General features: G+C 40.9%; 1 protein-coding gene across 6 annotated transcripts in view; it reads right to left on the bottom strand.

The window, feature by feature from the left end:
• Window positions 1-21,249, bottom strand: part of ntrk3b (neurotrophic tyrosine kinase, receptor, type 3b) — a 167,786-nt gene that overhangs the window by 60,812 nt on the left and 85,725 nt on the right. For 3 of the 6 annotated variants that reach the window (XM_034571629.1, XM_034571621.1, XM_034571661.1), the window contains exons 8-11: window positions 20,241-20,546; window positions 19,698-19,712; window positions 16,230-16,276; window positions 14,484-14,586 (exon numbers count right to left, since the gene is read on the bottom strand). In XM_034571629.1, coding sequence (XP_034427520.1) covers window positions 14,484-14,586; window positions 16,230-16,276; window positions 19,698-19,712; window positions 20,241-20,546 — 471 coding nt within the window. The remainder of the gene's footprint in view (window positions 1-14,483; window positions 14,587-16,229; window positions 16,277-19,697; window positions 19,713-20,240; window positions 20,547-21,249) is intronic. The other 3 variants (XM_034571651.1, XM_034571671.1, XM_034571640.1) reach the window with 2 other exon arrangements.

Raw genomic sequence — 21,249 nt, forward strand, 5'->3', positions numbered from 1 at the left:
CTCTGCTCCTATTTACATTTATATCACAGGTCAGGCAGTTCAAGCAGCCCTCGCTCTCTTCGCTGCGAGAGCAATGCATGATGGTAAATATTGCTCGGTTAGTGACGATCTGTTGTACACAATTTCTAATGATGCATTATGGCAATGAGTGCACTGTATAGTGAATAACAAATTTCACCAAACATTCTGACACCACTACAAAATGGCCAACTCACTATAGTGGACTATGGTGATTAGGGAGTCATTTTGGACACAGCCCTAGCAACACAACCTTGGTGCAGTAACGCATAAAGAGGATTGAGCAGTGGTTGCAGTGGAAGGTTTGCAGTATCATGAGGTGGAGTTCGAACATGCTCGATTAATAGGTAATCACCTCCTGAGGCAGACTGCAACACGGAAACTGCAGCTGCTCATTCATAATGTTTGATGTGACATACTGTGTATCTGAAATGGTTTACACCTTGCTATGTGATACAAATCATAGAGATGTGACAACATGAGATCAAATCAAAATCAAGTCAAAACCGTGTGAGGGGAGGCCACACTCTAGTCCAAATTATTTGCACAATAAACTTTAAAAGTGAAAACTAGACAATTGTGTGGACGTTGACACATTTCTGAGCAGAGACAGCGGGCAGGCATGATCTGCCATTGAAACAAATCCAAGTGGTGTAGATGCTAATTTCACAGATAAAATGAGCCATTAATCCAGGGCAGTTGCCTGACTTGCATTTGTACAAATAATTGTATGTGCTTAAAACATGCATTAATAAAACATTCACCATAACGTAAAGGAGGTTTAAATTAAACCTTTAATTACCTAAAATGTTTTGGACAAGCTTAATTGTGCTTTCACCAAACTAATGCTCTGTGCACTTGTCTATACATAAAAAGTTGCCCTGACGCGGAAACACATGCATAATTTAATGAACTGCATAAACACAATCTCAATTTGTAAAGATTTCCTGTGGATATGCACTTCCCACGGCTTTGTGCCCGCACAGAAATATCAGAGTGCAGTCTGACCACTGACAGTTCTGTCAAGAGCCAAAGTGCCTATTGGCTAACTTACTATAGTTGTGTGGCTCCCTGCAGAGAAATCCTGTTATCTCAATGGAGAGGTCAGAGGTCAGGCTCAGCAACAGAACAGGCTTTAAGCCATGTATGATTTCAGTGTCAATCTTCGGAACACTTTAGCAGGGACAGCATAAAACTTCTCAGAAATCTAATTGCTCTGGATGACACACAGTCTAGTCACATGAAAACGACTCTGTTGAGCCAGTAAGATGTACAACCTGTGGTGTGTGTTCAGTCATTACACCTCACATAAACACACAAAGTGACAATCTGCCGGGGGAGAGAGAGAGGGAGAGTGATTGTTGCAGTTATTCTGAGCACAAGAAGCATCATCCTGACGCCATCTGGCTGCATCTAATCATCACCAGCGACACTGCTGTTCCTGAGCATCACAGCTCTTAATGCACATTTGAACTCAAGACACTTCTGGACTCATTACCGAGCGTTAAGGTGTCACAGAGACGAAGAGGATAAAAAATGTAGTGACCCACAAGACTGTGACCTGTAAAATTGACATAATCTGCTGCCTTTGAGGAGCCAGTAATGACCTCTCATCGCAGTGTGACACACTCTCCATCTTCATTTCACACCCTCTTAGAGCAGCACAGATGGCCTTGGCATTTCCTTAACAACCTCTGAAGTCTTTCGTAAGCCAGGCTGCAAATCTTGTGCATCTCCTGTTGCGGCTCACTTGAAAATATTGGAAGATGCATGGATGTGACAGGAAGGTGACTTTTTATTCACCCCCATTGTCTTTGAAGGCTCACTCCAAAGGCTGTACGCCACGCGGCCAAGTCCATCAGAAGTGTCCACAGCAACATTTACACTGTGTGTTAACCCTTTCCTTCCTCGCATATTTATCCCCCTGTCTCTTTTGCACTATCGTGTACTGACAACGCATTTTCATGGGTGAATGCACAGGTTAATGAGGTGGGACGAGGCCACTGTCAAATGCTACTAAACCAGCCTTGCAGGATAATTTGTCTTGCCTGAGAAGTGTCAGCCACTGCAGCTCCCGACTCTTTAATTCATTCAAATGAATTTTGTTTTAATTGTTTTATCCCCGGTGATCACTAACTCCATTAGTGTGTAAAGAGAGAGGGAGAAAAAGAGAGAAAAGGAGATGAGATGATAGAGAGACAAATGGGGAGAATGGTTTGAGGAGGGAGAGAGACACAAATAGATGAGGAGAGCAGAGAGACAAGAGATTTGTTAGTGTATGCATTCTGTACATATATAGGTATATCTATCTATCTATCTATCTATCTATCTATCTATCTATCTATAGATATTCATAAAGACTTGTGTGTGCATGTGTGTGTGTCCATGGCTCTATGAATAATTAATCCCCTAGTTGTCATACACAACAATTACTCTCTTGAGCTAAAACTATAACCAGCCTTATGAAAAATGGAGGCTGGTTCTCTATCTATATCACAGCGGCTGCAGTCTGCTCCCAGAGGTGTGTTAATGCAAACTGGAGAGAGGCTGATGGGAAGATGGGCCGATGGGAATATGGGGATAGAGATGGAAAGTGCTCCATATTTAACACAGGGAAAAGCTACCTGACCATTATGAATTCAGGCTTAATGGGCCTTAAAATGAAGCAGTTTTTTCAACAAAGTAAGAAGAAGAAAAGAATTCTGAAAAAAGTTTGAAGAAAAAACTGATCAACTGCTGCATTGTTTTTATCAAACAAACTGTTATTAAAGTACATTTTTTTATTTTTAGAACAATTATCATTGGATATAAGGTAGAGGTAAAAAGGTTGTATATAAATGAATGTAGAGTAAACTGTATAGAAGAGTGTGTGGAATAATATGTTGAAGGCTTTTGTTATTATTCAGTCCAGTTCCAGCTCTTTATAATATAGCAAATTATGGTATATATACTAATATATAATATATTAATAGATGCACAGAGATGGTTCATATGTGTCAAAGTTACACAGGTAGTGGAATTTGCTGCTATCAAACATGCAGCACAGTGTTGGTACTGTTCAACATGAATCCTGTCTCTCACTTTACGATCTGTGCTGCAGTAATATATACAGTATATTTGGATATACAAGGTAGTACACACAATGTTAAACTGTATATAGGCTAGTATTTTATATTACTCTTATCATTAACATTATAAACACATGGTCACATCATCATTGATTTTGTAAAGAAATAATTCCTGTGCATCAGCTTGCATTTTTGAATCTGTCGGTATGAAAGAATCACAATCTTCTCCAGCGTGGGCGTGAGCATGCAGAACCCTACATTTGGCTGTTACATAATGCGAGCTGTTTGCCCGGCCGGTGGCTAAAATTCACACTGAATTAACCAGTGGTTAGAGCGGGGGCTAAAATCCTCCACAGCATGCCTCTCTTTCTCTCCCTTTTTATTGAAAAATAACTACATAAATAAGAAATTAGGCAGGAACCTCACACCCTGAGAATCACCTTCCCACCTCTGAGTGGAGGCTCTCTGGTGCAGTGCTATAATAAGCGAAGCATCATTCTCATCAAGAAGAAAATCCAAAATGGAGTCATGCCAGGGGTTTCCAGAGGGAAACGGAGGGCTAAAATGTTGTTTCTCTGATTCTACAATTTTGGGCACTTTCATGTATCTTTTTATAAAAATCCATAACCAGCTTTTAACACGATTGTTAACGGTTAGACCAAGAGCATCACTTAGAAACACCTCCTGCTGACACTGTGCAGTCAACAGGGAACAAGCAGTCCTGCACTACAAGATGTGAGGAGTGCTATCCAAGCTGACTTCACTGTAGTCAAAGAGGGTGGTCTAGTGAGACTCAGTCCCCTAATGTTCATTTACAGTACTTGGAAGAAACTCATCAGCACTATTCAGCCATGAGTCTATTTCAAGGCCTCATCTAAAGTGCAGGAAATATGAGTGCAATAACCATTAGCAAAGTCCTCCTGGGTAGGGTACATACTGTATGTTTGGGGGTTGGAATGAAAGCTCAAAGCACGGCTAAATGTGGCTATGATTAGCTGATAGAGATGCTCGCACCTCTAACAAAAAAATGCGTATTGTGAATTTTAGCAAAAAAAGTTGTCTGGCAGTAAATGGCTGACAAAGACAGTGTGTGTGCTATGCATGGTTATTATGAACAAATGTGATGCACCAATGGCTCAATAAAGGTTTAAAAAATGGTGTGATAGCATCAACAGCAATATACATGATTGGACTGACATCAGAACAATAGCACTGACATGCGCTGTTTAGATTCACACTCCAATTTTTCTCAATTTGAGATGCAGCACACAATAAAAGGAGGGAGCAGCAGTTGAGGAGCTTCCCAGATCAATACTAATTGAAACATGGAAATGTAGAAGTGATCCCTGATGCATTTACATGGACCTATTGTTTAGCTGCACTGGAGTCAGTCCCTCCTCTTAAATGGTTTATAGTGTAACTACATTTGTATTCATTATAAAACAAAGTGCTTGTGTTCCCTAACACAGCTAGCTCTTGTTACTTTCCACGGCTGTTAAAAGGAGCCAACGCGTTATTTTTCTGAACATTTCCCCCCGGGGATGGAACCAAACTGCCGCAGCCTTTCAGAAAGCCTGTGGTGGAGACGTGCAGCTTCTTCCTCTCATCCTCCATCTGTATCCTGACATTTTAAAGATGCTATATTAAGCTATTGTTAAACTCAGAAGACCGAGGACAACCTTCTCAACTATTGATAGCAAAGGCTTAAAAGGGGAGAAGCTTCCATACACCCAGTCAAAGTGCATTCAACAAGACCACTCGGCGAAACATGGCCTTTTACTGGGTGTTACTTTACAATGCGTGGCACAGCACAGCAGTGCACAGCTCTGCAGAAAGACTCTGAGAGGACAGCAGGCACTTAGCTATTAGCAGTCCAGTGCTGACAGTCCGAAGTCCAAAATAAAATAAAACAAAAAATAGCAATCCTATTTGTACCAGGAACATCATGTCCGCAGCAGCAGCCCCGGGTCACCCTGCACTCCAACTCCATCCAGGGACACACAGCACCACAGCCAAACTAGAAAACAAGGTTCTCATGAAACTTTGAAGTGAGATGCTGTAAATAAGTAAACATCCCTTTTTTGTATTTGTATTAATTTTCTACACAAGGTGCAAAAAGATCGAGAGGGGAAACACATGAGATCATGCTGTGGCTGAGAGAGTGCAGGCAGCCTCCAGATCCCTCCTCACTAAAAGCACTGTGGCGTCAGCGGCAGAGATGGTCTGAAGGACAATGCAACGTGACGACAGATAATGGAAGACGAATTTCACTTCCTGCTGCCGTCTTTTCTGGAAAGACATATATTATGAAACGCTTATTAAAAAAAAGCACTTGCCGTGTGCTTGTTGCTGTTTTCCCCTTACAATCCCCATCTGTCGCATGCGTTCAGAAGAATGAATTACAGCCAATTAAGGTGGCTGCTGCTGCGGCAACTGAGCAAAGGGTAAACATGGTTTGTGCAGGGAAGACAAGACACTCACGATCTGTATCTCTGTGCCACTGCTGAAGAAAAGCAGAGTGACGAGAAATAAAACATTCATAGCATTTTCTTTGTTATGTCCTATGTTTGCTTGAGACAAAGGATTTTATGAATAGAATCCTTTTATTTTGAAAAGCAAAAGAAGAAATTATGTAACATGAAATGACCCTAAAACATCTGTCCCTAACAAGACTCCATCTGTGCACGATTAGCAAAAGTGTTACTTAGTGTTGGCACTTTTCTGCCCTCTGGGATTTTCAAACAAACAGCAAGATTGTAGTTGTTGTTTTTAAAGATTTTTCTCATTGTTACCTAAAAGCAAATTTCTGGCAAGCTATTTGTTATTAATACAAATAAAATCGTTCCCATCAGGAAAGCTGTGGAGTAGAAATATAAAGTAGCATAACATAGGAGTACCAGGAATTATACTCAAGTATGTTAACAAACATATGGCAGCATACTTTGACTGGACACCAATAATCTGACCATATTCTAAATTAGACATCCAATTATGATGTTTACATAAATTTCTCATATTCACATCTACATGTTACACACCATAGTCTGATTATGACTCATACATTCGACACCTGAATTTTAAACCCACAGGCTGAAATATTTCATGGTAGATAGATGTTACCGTATACCTTTCAGTATTTTGTGTCTAATTCTGGAAGAGTTTCAAGTTGTTAATTTGACCTCTTGTTTACACTTAGATGCTTTGCCAAGCAGTTGTTAGGCTAACTGACAAATGTCGATGTCTAGTATGAAGGAGTGGCCGGAACACCATATCAAAGTCATCACTAGTATGCTAGTGAGCCATGACATGGATTGTGCAACACCATCCTCACCGTGATAAATCGAATTCGAATCAAAGAGTAAAAACACAATTGTCATATTAGCCACTGCCTTCATGCAAGGTGCTTGGTAAAACGTTAGCAGAGAGCCTCAGAGAGCCTCATTTCCACTCTTTAGAAACCAACGGGTGACATCACGGACAATATGTCCTTCTTTATATACAGTCTATGATCTAAGCTTAAATAGATGAGGGGAGTGTCGGAACACAACGGGGAAACTGAGCCGGCCACAGGAGAGGAAACTCTGTTGACTCGGTTTTCAATAACAGGTGGAAACAGCTGCAAAATTATTACAGCCACAGTTTCATGATCAGGGCAGATGCACATTCACCCTCCTCCCCCCCACTCCCCCCTGACCTGCACTCACTTTGCACTTAAACAAACGGCAACACTAATCAGAAGATATTAGTACCCGGACAGTACTGAAGGGATTACTTACCGTGATATTAATTGTAGCTCATTTCGCCCAGCCATAATTTAATGTGAGTATATATATTTCTGCATAATGTGACTAAGGTCACAATTATCCACATGTCTTAATTCGATTACTGCTTATTCTGAGTATGACCTTATTCAGGTAAAAACTAATAAAATAAATGTTAAATATTGGTGACCGTGTAAGTGTGTCTGGGGACTTTTCATTACATTTGTTGAAAGATATGTTGAATGGACTCAGTTTCTTTAGCAGGTCCACATTTAGGAAAAACAAAGTTTAATTGATTTTGTGAAAAATTTGCTTGACACTCTTACAGACCCTTAACAAGAGTATCTGTCTGTCTGTCTGTCTCTCTTTAGACAGACGTGTCTCACTGCTTGGCAGCACAGCTCACTCAGGCCACTGGAGTCCAAGGGGGGCAGTGATGCAGTAAATGTTGCAGTGTGTGTGTTTGCGTGTGTGTGTGTGTGCGTGTTTGTGTGTGTGTGCGTGTGAGCACTGATCATCCCCAGGCCTGGTTCAGGTAATGTAGCGGAGAGGAGGGTAAGCCGACCTGACACACATGCCTGGATCACAGAGGCTGTAGCTGGCCGCCGCAGGGTATGGTTCGTGTGTGTGTGTCAGTGTAGGTGTATGTGTCACTGTGTTGGTGGGCATTACCTCCATCTCCATCTGGGTGTCTGAAAACCTGACTACTGTCTATGCTGATTAACTCAAAAGTTTTAATGGACTATAATGGACATGCACTATTGAGCACTGAGCCTGTGCACTTTGAGTAGTAGTAGTGTAAACTAAGTGGCCAAATGGCTAAATTCAGATTCAGTGTGAACAGTGTCAGTGCTCACCTTGACTCACAGGTAGCCTGCTGCCTGACCCCTCCGACTCTGCTTCATCTGACCCTGACTTCTTGGCGTCTCAGCTTTTATGGGTCAGTCATTTGCTTGCTCAGCATTTCCAACCTCATAGTATTAATAGGGTTAAAGACTCAGGGCCAGATTTGTGTTTTATTTATCCAGATCACACAAACACACACACAGGAAAACCCTGAAAGTCTGTCTATCATGGGAGGGTGGTGTGAGTGCGAAAAGTATAATTATGCATTTCATAAATATGAGTAAGTCCTGGGCCACACTGGGTGTGTGTGCAACGCGTGGCGGCTGCGTCGCTGATCTGCTGCGTCCAGCAGGTGGCAGTTGTCCACACAGGGAGTGTGTCCTTGAATTAAAGTAGCGTAATGCGGTCCAGCAATAACGCTAAAAAACCTTAACAATTGAATGGATTCAGTCAACAGAAACGTTGCTTTTACTTTGAAACGGGTACAGGAAGTGTTGCAAAATGTATGTTTGTGACATATTAGACAGATATAGAAAGTGAAACTGTGATGAAAGATATTTTTTACAGTCTGTTTTGTTGTGAACGCGGAGAAAATATCCCCTGACTCTGGCACGCCTCATGCTGGCAGTGTGACCACTCTAACTTGATAACATGTGAACTGAAATAAAAAGAAAGACGTTGCACACACGTCGCTAACCTATCCAATGTGGCCCACGCTCAAGTTGAAAATGGGCACAATTTCCAACTCCATAATGACATCATGTAATTGCCAGTCAATCATATTGAGTTTACGTTGGCATTTTTGCTGGAAAACATTAATTACATATTGATTTATTTTGTAAATCATTTTTGTGGATTCATTGGCTAATTACACAGGATCAACAAAGCTTCACCCAGTTTGTCTCGATCCCTTGTAAAGAGCAACTTAACGCCCTGTTTTTGATAATGTCCATCGCTCTCTCAGGGCTAAAAGATACGATACCCATGAGTCTCAGGCACCAAATAGTCAGTCAGAGGCACGGATTGTAAATGGAATTCAAATCACTTTGCTGTTGCAGTTATTAACAAAACATGGTCTCATAGCTGCTACATCAAAACTGACCCAGAATTTTTAAAAAATGAACCGCTTAAGCGGCAGACTGTGTCTTCACTTTTCTCAGTGGCATAATCTTTAGCTCTCGCCCACCGTTAGTGGCCCATGTGACAGACTTTAAGCTTTTAAGCTGTTTGTTGCCTAAATGCACCTCAGGAGCAGCTCGTGTTTTACTCACACAACCCTAAGCATCTTCTCTTACTGAGCTAAATTGAAAGCAGCAACAAGCAGTAACTGAAAATTTAAACTTTTTTCACTATATTCTACAGAAACATCCCCCCCAAGTAAGTGTATATGAAAGCTGTGTGGATGAGATATGTCATAAACTGAATATAACAATTTATAACTAAGTTGTATTTACTGAACCCATTTAGACCTGATGCAATATGTGTGTATATACTTTTAAAACACGGAGCGATGTTTGCATGCTTTTCCCTTAGAGCCTGCTGAGACGTGTGCACGTATTTTATGATCTCATCGTTCTGAAGACATGCAACTCATGAAATACATTGTTATTTACAGAAATTCTTACAGGAAAGGCAATATGCATTATGGGAAATATGCTGTCGTTTAATTGTTTGTTAGCTTTCTTCACCTGCAAAAAGTCTGTAAGAGACATGTTTGAAGAGGAGGAGAAAGAAGAGTTTTATAAAGTTTTAGAAGGTCATTTTTGCTATAGAGTTTGTTTCTATTTTGTGCCTTAGGTCTTAATGGGTTAACAAACAGTGTTTTTCTTTCCTTACATTAATGTCCTCAGTTTCTTCCATCAGTTGTCTGTTCCTCCTGACTTGTTACCTCTGCGTGCTTTTGTTAAATATATATTTTCAGTCAAAACTCTGTAGTGAAATGCGGCCAAAAATAGTGCCCGCATCATCTGCTCCTTATGTAAACACTCAGCAGCTGCCAACCTCCATTGTGGAAGAGACCCAGAAATATGCAGAATGTGGCACTGATTCCCAAGCCCTACTGGGATCCTCAGAATTAGTTCAAAATGGTTTTATTTCCAACATTCAGGACTGCGTGAGACGCTGTTTTGTAATGATGACAAAAATATTCATGAGATTATTTTAGGTTTTACAGAGTTTTTTTCTGTTTTCGAAGTCAATTACAGTTTTATATGTCAGGTCTACTGCTCCCATTCTGAAAAAAAGCTAGTGCACCCAATAGGCCTGAACACAAATGATAAACATTTTGTGTTGCATTGGCTGCACTTACTGCTGCAGAGGTGGGGTGATTTTCGACCACAACGTAAGAAAAGACGATAAGGGAGCGTAATACTCATTACTGGCATGCTGTGTGTCTTTTTCCAAAGAAGCATCATTGATTCCCCGCTGACAAAGATATGTGTGAAAGAGATTTCAAAACCCATTGGTGTGAATCACTATGTGAACGAAGAGGCCACTGCTTGTGCTACAAGATGTTGTTGCTGGAGGTAAGTTGACAGCATACTGATCAGAGCAACAGGTTATCTGTGGATGTTTGTATATATGTAAATGCTCTGTATTTATATATCGTGTTTCTAGTCTTGATGACCACTCCGGGTGCTTTACAGTTCAGGTTAGTGCCATTCACCCATTCACACACACATTCATACTGTGCATTTATGGGCAGCACTTTTTCTATGAGGGGCACTTCGGGGTTCAGTATCTTGCCCATGGACACTTCGGCATGCAGAGGGGGAAGACTGGGATCGAACCGCCTCTAGTTAGAGGATAACCACCCTACCCCCTCAGCCACAGCTGCCCCATGCATGCGCGTACACACACACACACACACACACACACACACACACACACACACACACACACACACACACACACACACACACACACACACACACAATATATATATATATATATATATATATATTTATACACACATGTAGACAGGTATCTTTCATAAAACCACAATTTCAAGCAGATAAACAGAGGAGCAGTGTATCACTCAGAGTTGTAAATGCAAGGCGGCCTGTGAATAAACCTGAAAGGCAAGCAAATCAATTGAATGTAACTCGAACACACACACGCACACACACATGCACAGGTCCGACCAGACCAAAGAAAAAATATATAAACAGAATTTTTATTGGATGCCCAGAAACGGTCGGTGCTCAAACTCCAACAACCAAAAGAGCCCCAGTGATTTAGTGGAGCGAAAATCCATTATGGCTCCATCCAAAGGTAATGACTTCTTCAGGCTGATTCTCCAGAACAAGAGTGGGAGGAGAAAACTCTCTCGCTGTCTCTCACACACACACACACACACAGGTTGGCAAATCAGGCCTTTGTACAGAGCAGCGTGAGGTCTTGAAAGAGTGTCCACGCTGACATCACCTTTCTTTAGGTCTTTTATTCCTTCAATCACTGACAGTGACAGAGGAGAGAGGCATCTCTTATTTAAAGTGAACTGGATCAGGTATCTGCAGTCTGGAGATGGAGAACGAAAAGATGAAACATGGCAGAACTAAAACTGATGCCTCTTATTTGGTAATCATGACCCAAAGACAATAAGCTGATCATTACAGTGACAATAAGGCAGAACGGCAAAGGCAGTATCATATCTTCCTCCCTCACATTATAGGATGCAGCTGATTCCCCACCTAACACTGGCCTTTATGTAAAAGCTGAAAAAAAACATTAGCAGTGGAAATTACTCAGTGTGGTGATATGCTCAACCTTCAATGTGTTTCTGTTTTCTTGAGCTATTACAGTCATTTATAAAACAGTTAGTTACCTAGCAAGGGTGCAGAAAAATGTATGAGAAATGCTATTCTGTCTCTCGACAGAAAACGCTGAGGTGCCCTTGAGCAAAGCGGCTAATCTCAACATATTGTATGGAGTGGTGAGCTTTGCAGTCGAATGTGAGATAGCCCTGTAATGCAATACAATTTTCCCAAAAACTCCCTACACTGTCCGAGAAAAACTTTGGACCTTGTCATCAGGGAGACAAATTACCTTCTTCAGCGCTGCTGCTTGGAGAGAACTGAAACTGCATTTGAAGCATCCTTGTGCTAAGAGTTGACTCAAGTAACAGTGGGTGTGCTGACCATTAAAACATGCTATGCTCTGAATGCAGCCAGCACTATTAAGCAGTGCCCGCTTGTATTTGATAGTAAGTGTAAAGTGTAATAAGGCAGGGCTGTAACACTAAGACTTACACTTACACAATGACTAAGACTCATCAATTCTCAGATGGTGCATTTACTGGACTGTAAATTAAATAAAAATCACAAAAGCAAATGTTTTAAGCTGGTTCTGAAAGCTCGAGCTGCACGGCTCTATTCATGTGAATAGAAAGATAATGATGTTTAAATTCTGTTTTGTGTTTGCTTCCTATGAAGTGTGTTATTGTATGTTTATGTCTGTGTGTCTGTGGTTATAAACAGGATGTTGTGTTATCTGTAGTGGTGGTGTTAGGTCTTACTCTCTGGTTTATTGTTCCCTTCACCTGCCCAGGGACTGAGCTCGCAGCTGAAGCATATTTCCTCTTTTTTTAGACTAATGTGTTTTGTATGTGGTTTAACAATAATCACTCTCTACAATCATCTACCATACACACCCTGGAAGGGTCTGGCAGACTGTCGGATCTGAGGGGAGTGATGAGTTCTGAGACACAGCAAGAAGCGTACTATTTTCTGTTGCATTAATAAACAATTCAAATGTGTGTTTTCTCACTTGACTCTCGGATGTGGGCGGATAATATAAATATTAAAACACTTGTAAAATGCATTGCTATCCACCTGATTATGGTGCTTCACAACCCTAAGGATGTTTCTGGAGAGTAGATGCACCATTAGTAAACAGCTATGACACTAATTAAATCTTATCACATACATACAAACACAGGGGGTTACAGTCTCTTCATGTCATGGATTTTTAACACGTTTTGTACAGTGTGTGAGCTTTTGTTTACATCATCTTGTTTTTATTATCTTTTAGGCTTCTTTATAATCCGGATTTGTGACTTTTGTTTCCCTTCTGTCGGGGCAGTTTGTTAGCGCTGCTTAAATTCGTTGTGACATTTGACAATGTCGTGACATTACAAACACGACTGCAAAGCCTAATTAACTATAAGACTTATTCTTGTTTAGAGGCAGCTTTAGTCCAATGCAATAATTGTCACCTCCTAAATAATTACAGCAGAGAGTTCTTAACTGAGGTAAGTAACAAACGCTTATCCTGTAAAGTAGCTATTAAGAGGTGGCGGTAGCTAATGCTACTTTACACTTAGGTTCAAGGGCTCAGACGTAGCAGGGGACCGAATAGGGGTGGGGGTGGTTAGTGTGTGTTTTGACTATATCTAGACTTTCCCATGGTGACTTGTCACTGTCACTGTGGAAGGCTCAGCATTGGTCAGAACTAGGTTTTGATTAGGGTTAGCATGCGTGTGTGGGTATGTGTAAATCATTGGAAACTAATTATCGAATTTGCAAATGAATACTTGATGTTGAAACTTTATTATTTTCACTTTCTCTGTAAATGAAATTTCTCAATTTTCACTTTGTGCATTTCTCAATAGTCTCCTATTTACATTTATATTTTAGGCTTCGCAAAATTCAGATGGATAATTCATATGCCGTCCATCCTTTATGTTTTGATCTGAATTTCGGCACCAGAACTTGGTCAAGGATATCAGAGCAATAAACAAGTTTTTGACTTGATTTAACACATTTTAGGTAGGTGAGTCATTTCTGTCTGAATGTGCGAACTGTTAAATGTATACTGGAAATACATATATTTTTTATTTTACAACATAAAGTACATATTCAAACCACATACATTTTTAGTATGTGCAAGTGCTTTTTTAGACCTACCGTCAAACATATTATTTTTGGCCTTATTTTTGGGCCAATTTCTGGCACCTCTCATTTATCGAAAGAAGGCTTCTAAATGTGATTGTATTATTTACATTTCCCAAATATTAACAGAGAGGGGCGGAGGATGTACTGTATGTTTTGTGAGTGGCAAACAAACTCGCCCAACACAAACAAGCAAACACAAGCAGATGCCACCACTCGGCCTGCCAACTGATACAAACACTTGAACCTGAACCTCAGCACCTGAGCCGCTGCTGTCCTCTCCTCATCTGTTTGTAGATCAGCGCTACAACAGCTTTTACCTCCTCGAACAACAGCAACACCAGAGGCATCAGCAAAAACTGGGACGGGCCCAAAAGGAAAGCTCAGCATGCACAAAAGCCGTATTAATCCTATTGAATTCCTCAGCATGATCGACAGTGCAGAGTCCACTAATTAATTCAGGATCCCTTCTGAAATTGCTCTACATAGTAGACACAGTGAATACATGAGGTGTATGTACAGTGCATAGACCTCGTTTGCATGCACTCAGTCCTTAAGTATTGATCCAGCTGTCTATATATGTGCATGTGAATGGCTAATTGCAAATGTATGTCCTTTGGCAGGACTCAACCATGTGCAGCATGTGGGGGGGACACTTGAGAATATTACTCAAGTGTAGTTTTCTTTAGTAAACATGCAGTATGACTTCTTTGGAACGAGAATGCAGAGGGTTTACTCAGGACTTCTAGATTAGCTGCATGTACGTTTTCCAGTGAACAAAGGTTTTATAGAGATTAACTGATGGAATGGATTCAACACAATGACGCAACTGGCAGAAAGGCAAAAAGCAAAGCTGCCTGTCTGCCCATCAGCTCGTCAGACTATTTGTGTAGTCTTACCTTTCATACCGAATTTGGAGCGTCGGCCGTATTTGTTGATGAGAACAAAGAGGACGAGGAGAAGGACACAGGCAAAGCCCGCCAAACCAACGGCGATGGAAACCTGGGAGGGACGAAAGACTGTGTCAGACTCAGGCAAAGACTGCGCCTCAAAATCTTTGCCTCATTTTTGATCACCTTAAATACTGCAAATCAGAGTTGAATCCATTAAACTGTGTCTACTATGGTTTTTCCCTTCTCTTTCTCTGGATAAAAAAGTGAAACAGCTGTCTGGCTGTGATGTATTCCAGTTGACAGAATGTAATTTAAATGTGATCCTCATCTATAGTCAGCTTTACTCTCAGTGCAGTTTGGGAAAAAGTGCAGCAGTTACTTTAAAGTCATGTGTGTGATGTGACTCTGAAGAAGCTGCTGCATCTGGCTTATCATCCTCATTTCAAACAGTTATTTCTTATCTAAACTCTATCAATCTGGATCTTTAAAAATAAACTGTTCAGAATGAAAAGCAAGACAGCTGCTATTTTTTCAGTCTACACAGTGCAGTTTTCTTCTCATCATCACCTGCAAGTTGTCAGGTTTATTGCACATTTATTAAATGGGTAACTGTTTATTTATCAAATATAATATGAACAATTTAAAATATGAAAAATGTTATAAATAGAAATCGTATTAAACTGCCAAACAAATGTATTATTGATTATATGTCTAAACATCCTAAAGACCTAAAGACAATCTTGCACATTTGGAGCTGATGTAGCATGGTCACGCGAACAATATATACATTCAACCATTCTTGAATCAGTCTCAATTGTCAATAGTGAAATTTCACTTTTCTATCATCAAGTAACTAATTCAAAGCTAACTTACCAGAAAAAAAATGCATTTGAACAAACATCAGTGTGATAAGAACTACCTTAAATGACAGAAACCATCTTTGAGAAAAAAGGTATTGGACATGTACTATGCTGCAGTCGTTAGCATGTCCAGCTAATTAGCTTGCTGCCTAGGGTAGTAACAGGACACTACTCCTGAGGTTTAAGAGCAGTTCATTAGCTGACTAATTTTAGTTTGGGAAGTTTACATTTTTTTTCTCATACGGTAAATCTTTTGTGTAGTATATTTGTGTGAGATGTGTGGTATTCCTTTCTGCATACTATCAGAAATTAGAATAATGCTAACACTGATGTCTGCTAAACCCATTAGTTAGTCCAGTCTTTTAGCATGCTATACATTTATAATGGCTCCGTTCCATTTATGTATCCCGCTAAGCTCTTATGTATCCAGCACATCTCAGTGACTGCAGTCATTATTATTGTTGTTAATAACAGCAGAGCTTCTACTGTTACGACATACGTGTAATACCTACATTCACTCAGCCCACTGACCACACTAGTGTTAGCATCTCTGTCTCAACTCAGCAGCACTGGTTTTAAAAACTGTTTAGAATCCACATGTTACGTAACATTTTAAAACAGCATCACTCACTGCAGGAATGTGTTACCATCCCCATCACCATTAGTGTCCAAACATTCAACTATGACAAATGACTTTAATATTGTTTGCTGTGTTGTCGTGTTTGTGCCTGGGCGCTGCATGTCAACACGCAGTACAAAACTCTACAAGGGTCCTTTGACAAATAAAAAAGCAGTGTGGGGTTTGTACTGGAACACACAGCAGCTCTCTGATGAGTCCAGGGGTAACATCTTTAGTGTCCGTTTCATCAACATCATTAAGGAGAAAACTCACCCCGAATGTATCTTCGTCTGGTCGACTTGAATCTGATGGCGTTGTAACTGCAACACACAAACACAAAACAGCCATCAGTTGCTGTGGAAGATAGTATATCTTTAATGTCTGTGGTATACATTCGAGTAATTACAGTAAATAAGGAAGAACTGTGAATGTTTTATATTATTTTTGTGGTAAGATTTCTTATTGTCATGTATTATTACAGTGGATGCACTAGAATAAGTGACTTTTTTGGTCTACTATGGTATGAATCTGTTTATGCACCGGTTATCACATTAAACAAGTATAACACTTACACAGGTAAATGCACAGCTTAAAAGGCTATAATAAGAGCACATGCTGTGCTCTTTAGTGTGTATGATTGAAAGCATATTTTCAGTATCATTCCAGTATTTTGTGCTAGGGCTCATTGCTATTGGTCTCTTGAAGTGGATTGACTTCAACAGCTGTGCCATAACAGCTTGAGACAATGTTGATGAACTAAGCATTTTTATGAGGCTTTTAAAAGTCTGTGCAGCCTTAAACGCACACTAAAGTCTGACACCTGTCACAAGAGCCGACCGGGGCCTGGAATTTACCATCCAGTTTCACCTAGACTCAAGTCTCAAATTTAAGTAAGAGAAAACAGATTGTGGAATTGTATTTCAATTGCACAAATGCATGCTCATGCTTGTACGCACACAAAGGCACAGAATAATGAAAACAAGCAGTTTTAGAACTTAACACAATTATACAAGCAGACAAAAATAAAAGAAGGGTATAAAGCCCAGAGCACCAAATGCTGAATTAGGTAAAATTGAATCAGCTGAAAAACCCATTGAACTAAAAAATCTCACCCAAATTCAGTCCTGAGTAGCCATATCAATCTGAAAATCCATTCAGACTAATTTGTTGATGTTAAAATGCACGTCACACCTAGACAAACAAGAGGCTTTGGTAAAGCTCAGAGGTTTGAGGAGTGTAAGGAGAAGAGGACTGAGGCAGAGCCACGAAACCAAATGAGCTGGTGTGAGGGAAACTCTACTCTGAGGCCTCCAGCCAGGACATCAGAGACTAATTGTGGGCAAATTAATGAGCACATGGTAGACTGGCTGCCACTGGCTCTGACACACACAGTACACTAAAGTGCATGACTCTGTGTGTGAGTGTGTGTGCCCTAACTACCATCTCTGTCCCTCCCCCCCAGCCTTCATCCCTCTGTCCTCTCCTCCCTCTGCCCTCCTCTCTCCTCAGCAGAATTAGCATCGGTCGGCACGTCAGTCTCCCTTCCACTGCTGGACTCCCTCACACACCACGGCTATAATGTTTCACACTCTCATCACCTAAACACCTCTCCCTCACCTTCCTCGCTCCCAGACGCCGTGTAAGCCTGCAAGACTGTGTGTGTGTCTGTGAGTGTGTCTGTGTGGCAACATAGAGCCATTGCCTGCCTAATGCAGCTCACTACACAGTTAGTTTCCATCCATCTCTGTCCCTGGCCATGCTGCAGCTTTATAATCCATGGCTGATGAGAAAAAATGGCCTCATATGGAGATGAGAGAAGACTCTGATGAAGGGCAGAGATCAGACCGGCCCACTTTGTATGAGCCATCAACAGTGAGGCGGTCACAACAGCCTGAGGCCAAGCCACGCATCACACCCAGAGATTTACAATGCAGTGTGAGTGTGGGCCAAAGCACCATTCCCACAATATGACAGCACTTACTGCTTCACAAACTGCTGCACATCACCAGCAAATGAGGTGGGAAGCTAGCTTGTTTACACTGAGGTCAGTTAGTTAGTGTTAGGGAAGCAGCCTAACTACTCTACGCATGTTAAGTCACTGATACAATTCCCAATAAACACAATGAGGGAAATCTGAGGCTGGACGTAGGGAGCAAATGACATGACTGCTATGTTCCTGGCTGTAATCAAACTAAGGACAGGTAATAATTGTAACCACCAGGTCCATATTTTAAACCCTTTCATATGGTTCCCTATGATGAGTCAGCTGGACAATTTCAATCAACTCAATCAACTCATTCAGATACTAAGCTCGAACAGCAGGTACAGCTTATGAAATGTTGCTGTCATTTCAGCTGGCTAAATTGCATGTACTGAAAGGAAACATATTTTTGTCTCTCTCTGTCTGAAATTAAGGATTTGCGATTTTTCATAATTCTTTCATTTCTTATTATTTTATTATCGTCAGGTGAAGCAACAGTAACTCAGTGGGTTTAGCAAACAGTAAAAAAACAACAACACATCAGCTGTTCAAATAGAGTTCCTTGGAATCAAATTAGAGATTTCCGGCAATAATTCACCTACCAAGTAGCAACCAGCAGTAGCAGACTGTGGCCATAAGAGGCTGTCTCACTATGAGACTGTACATTATTTGTCTGAAGGTAAAGCAGGGCATCACTGCAGCATCATCTGAAGCATGAAATCTCTCAAATCCCCAAAAAGGCAGCAAAGTGTCTGGTGAATTGTAGAAAAGCAGAAGCCACTGAGAAGCTGCCGCTTGTTTTAAAACTAGAATGAACAGCAACATGACACGAGCGTGTATGAGGAATAATGTATTATTTAGTTTAAAAACTCAGCCTCACCCCGACAGACTCAAAAAAGCAGGTTTTGACTAAAAGGCTGCCAGTTTAAATCCTGACTAGGGAGAATAATCCAAGCAGGGAAGGGGAATACTGTCCATTCTCTCTCAACAGCCTGGTGTGCCCTTGAGCTAAATTGTGTACCACACGTTCATTATGTTTAGCGAAGCTTTGAAATCAAAATTTAGCAGCAGCACTGACTGCAGCACAAAGTGAACAAATTTCTCCATGGTTGTGGTCGTGATAGTTATGATGGAGTATTAGGGCCATGTTAAAAAATGATATTGTGATAAAACACAAACAAAGTTGTAATTAAGAGGACTGTTGTAATATTAGGAGAATTAAGATTTCATGAGAAAAATGTCAAAACATTATAAGAATTAAGTTGTAATATAACTAGAAAAAATAGTCATATAGTTTTATTAGAATAAAGGAAAAGAGAGCAAAGAGTCTTAATTCTCGTAATATTTGACTTTATTCCCGAAATCTAATTTTTATCCCTTTAAATAGCCCTAATACTCCACCCCAGATAATCTATGGCCTCAAATTGGGGTCGAAAAGATTTTGACCATCCAAACTTGAATATCAGCCTCTGTAACCTTTAAAGTGAATCTGCATGAGAAAGTCATGTTTGTAGCTGAAATGTGGGCTTTAGAAAACATTTGTGTAGAAATAAAATTGTTTTGTGGAAAAGTCAGCACTCAAACTCAAGTTGACAAGGCTTCATACAACTATACGATCAAGCCCATACCATTTTGTGCCAAACAATGATCTGAGCCCATAATAGTCGACCAACAAGTGATGTGTTTGTCTATGTGTGCTTAACGACACCAAACAAACCAAAGAAAATAGCAGGTTTAAAGTTGAAAATTGAAACACTCACCTAGTTCCACTATGTCTGCAAAAGAGAAGACAGAGAAAGTCACACTATGTCAATAAATTGACAAAAGGTATTAACCTTGGAATATTGACCATGGGGAGAAATTTGTGAGTCTTTGTGGGTTTATTTCTCCTCCCTGTGAACTGAGGATGAACTGCTGGCGAACAATCAACCTGACTGAACTGTGGATGAACCCTGGCTGCTATCCAGCCAAAAGGGATCAGCAGCACAACCTGCAGCCTGTGAAGCAAGATTTTTAATAAAAACTAAAAGCCCCCAATCGTTCTTCCACCAAGAACAGAACCTGTAATTCACACACCAGGTAGTGAAGACAAGAAATCCAAGTGGTTGAGGCCTTGTTATGATGGTGATGCTCATTCCCAAAGGATATCCATGGGATATCAAGGCAAAATGTGTTAGTAAACCTTGTATGAATTACATTATACCAATTAGTGTACTCTACTGTGATCATGCTGTCAACTGTGCATCACTCATTAAACACATGTACCATGAGGAAGACCCACCAAGAAGGAATATCTCACTCACCTTCGTCAATGATGTCTGGTTCCATTAGGAAGTGACCATACACCGTCTTTGTGACCGTTCCCAGCGGGTTGCTGGCCTCCAGGGTGTAGTTGCCGTTGTTGATGTGCGTTGGGTTCTGGAAGGTCAGACAACCCTCCAGATAGTCCTGGTAGAAGTCCATCTCAGTCCGAATGTAGTCGTTCTGCATTATCTCCTTCTGCTTGTAGAACCAGCGTAGCTTGGGGTGGGGGTAACCCCGAACCGTGAACTCGATGCAGGTGTGGAGGCGTTGCTCTGGCTCAGCCAGTCTCAGGATTACTGGAGGAACTGCAGTGAGGAAGGGAGGAAACCAGGTCATTCAAAAGACACAGAAATGTTATGGGCATGCAGAGCACGAGGGGAAGAATAGAATGAGCAGCTCTTAATCACAGTCCTTCCTTCTCCCATCACAGAACCTGTTGTCTGTTTTTTGTGTTAAACATAAGGTGAAGTATGAAGACCTTTATGTGTTGAGAAAGTTCCACCACCCTCAGGCTGATGAAAACCTTTCCTAATTTTTCTGAACAACCTAAAAAATGCAGCAGCAGACTAAACACAGAGCTGTTTTGATTTGTTCCAGGAAAGATGACATTTAGGACTTAGGTTTCTTGCCTGGGAGTGGCAATGAGCCTTTTACTGTGTGTTGCAAATTGCAGCACTGCAAGGGATGGAGAGGCAAACGGATAGAGGGACTCCTCCTGCTTCAAACACACAGAGGAATCTCCTGTGCATAAACAAGCACGGGGCCTCACTTTCCTGACATACTGCAACACACCTCTGAATCCTCAATGACGCCAAGCTACGAGGCAATTTATCACTTTAAAACCATCAGATACGTTTCATAAACAATTGATCTGCTAATTTGTCTTTGCATGAGTCACTTTTGCAGCTTCATCATCAAAAGGAAATATTTGGCAGGCAGATTTAATCTGGCAGTCGCTCTCGCTGTGTCTGTTCTACATATCAGCCGTGCCCCACCAAACCTACCTAT

This window comes from Hippoglossus hippoglossus, chromosome 3 (assembly GCF_009819705.1).
Source record: "Hippoglossus hippoglossus isolate fHipHip1 chromosome 3, fHipHip1.pri, whole genome shotgun sequence".
NCBI lineage: Eukaryota > Metazoa > Chordata > Actinopteri > Pleuronectiformes > Pleuronectidae > Hippoglossus > Hippoglossus hippoglossus.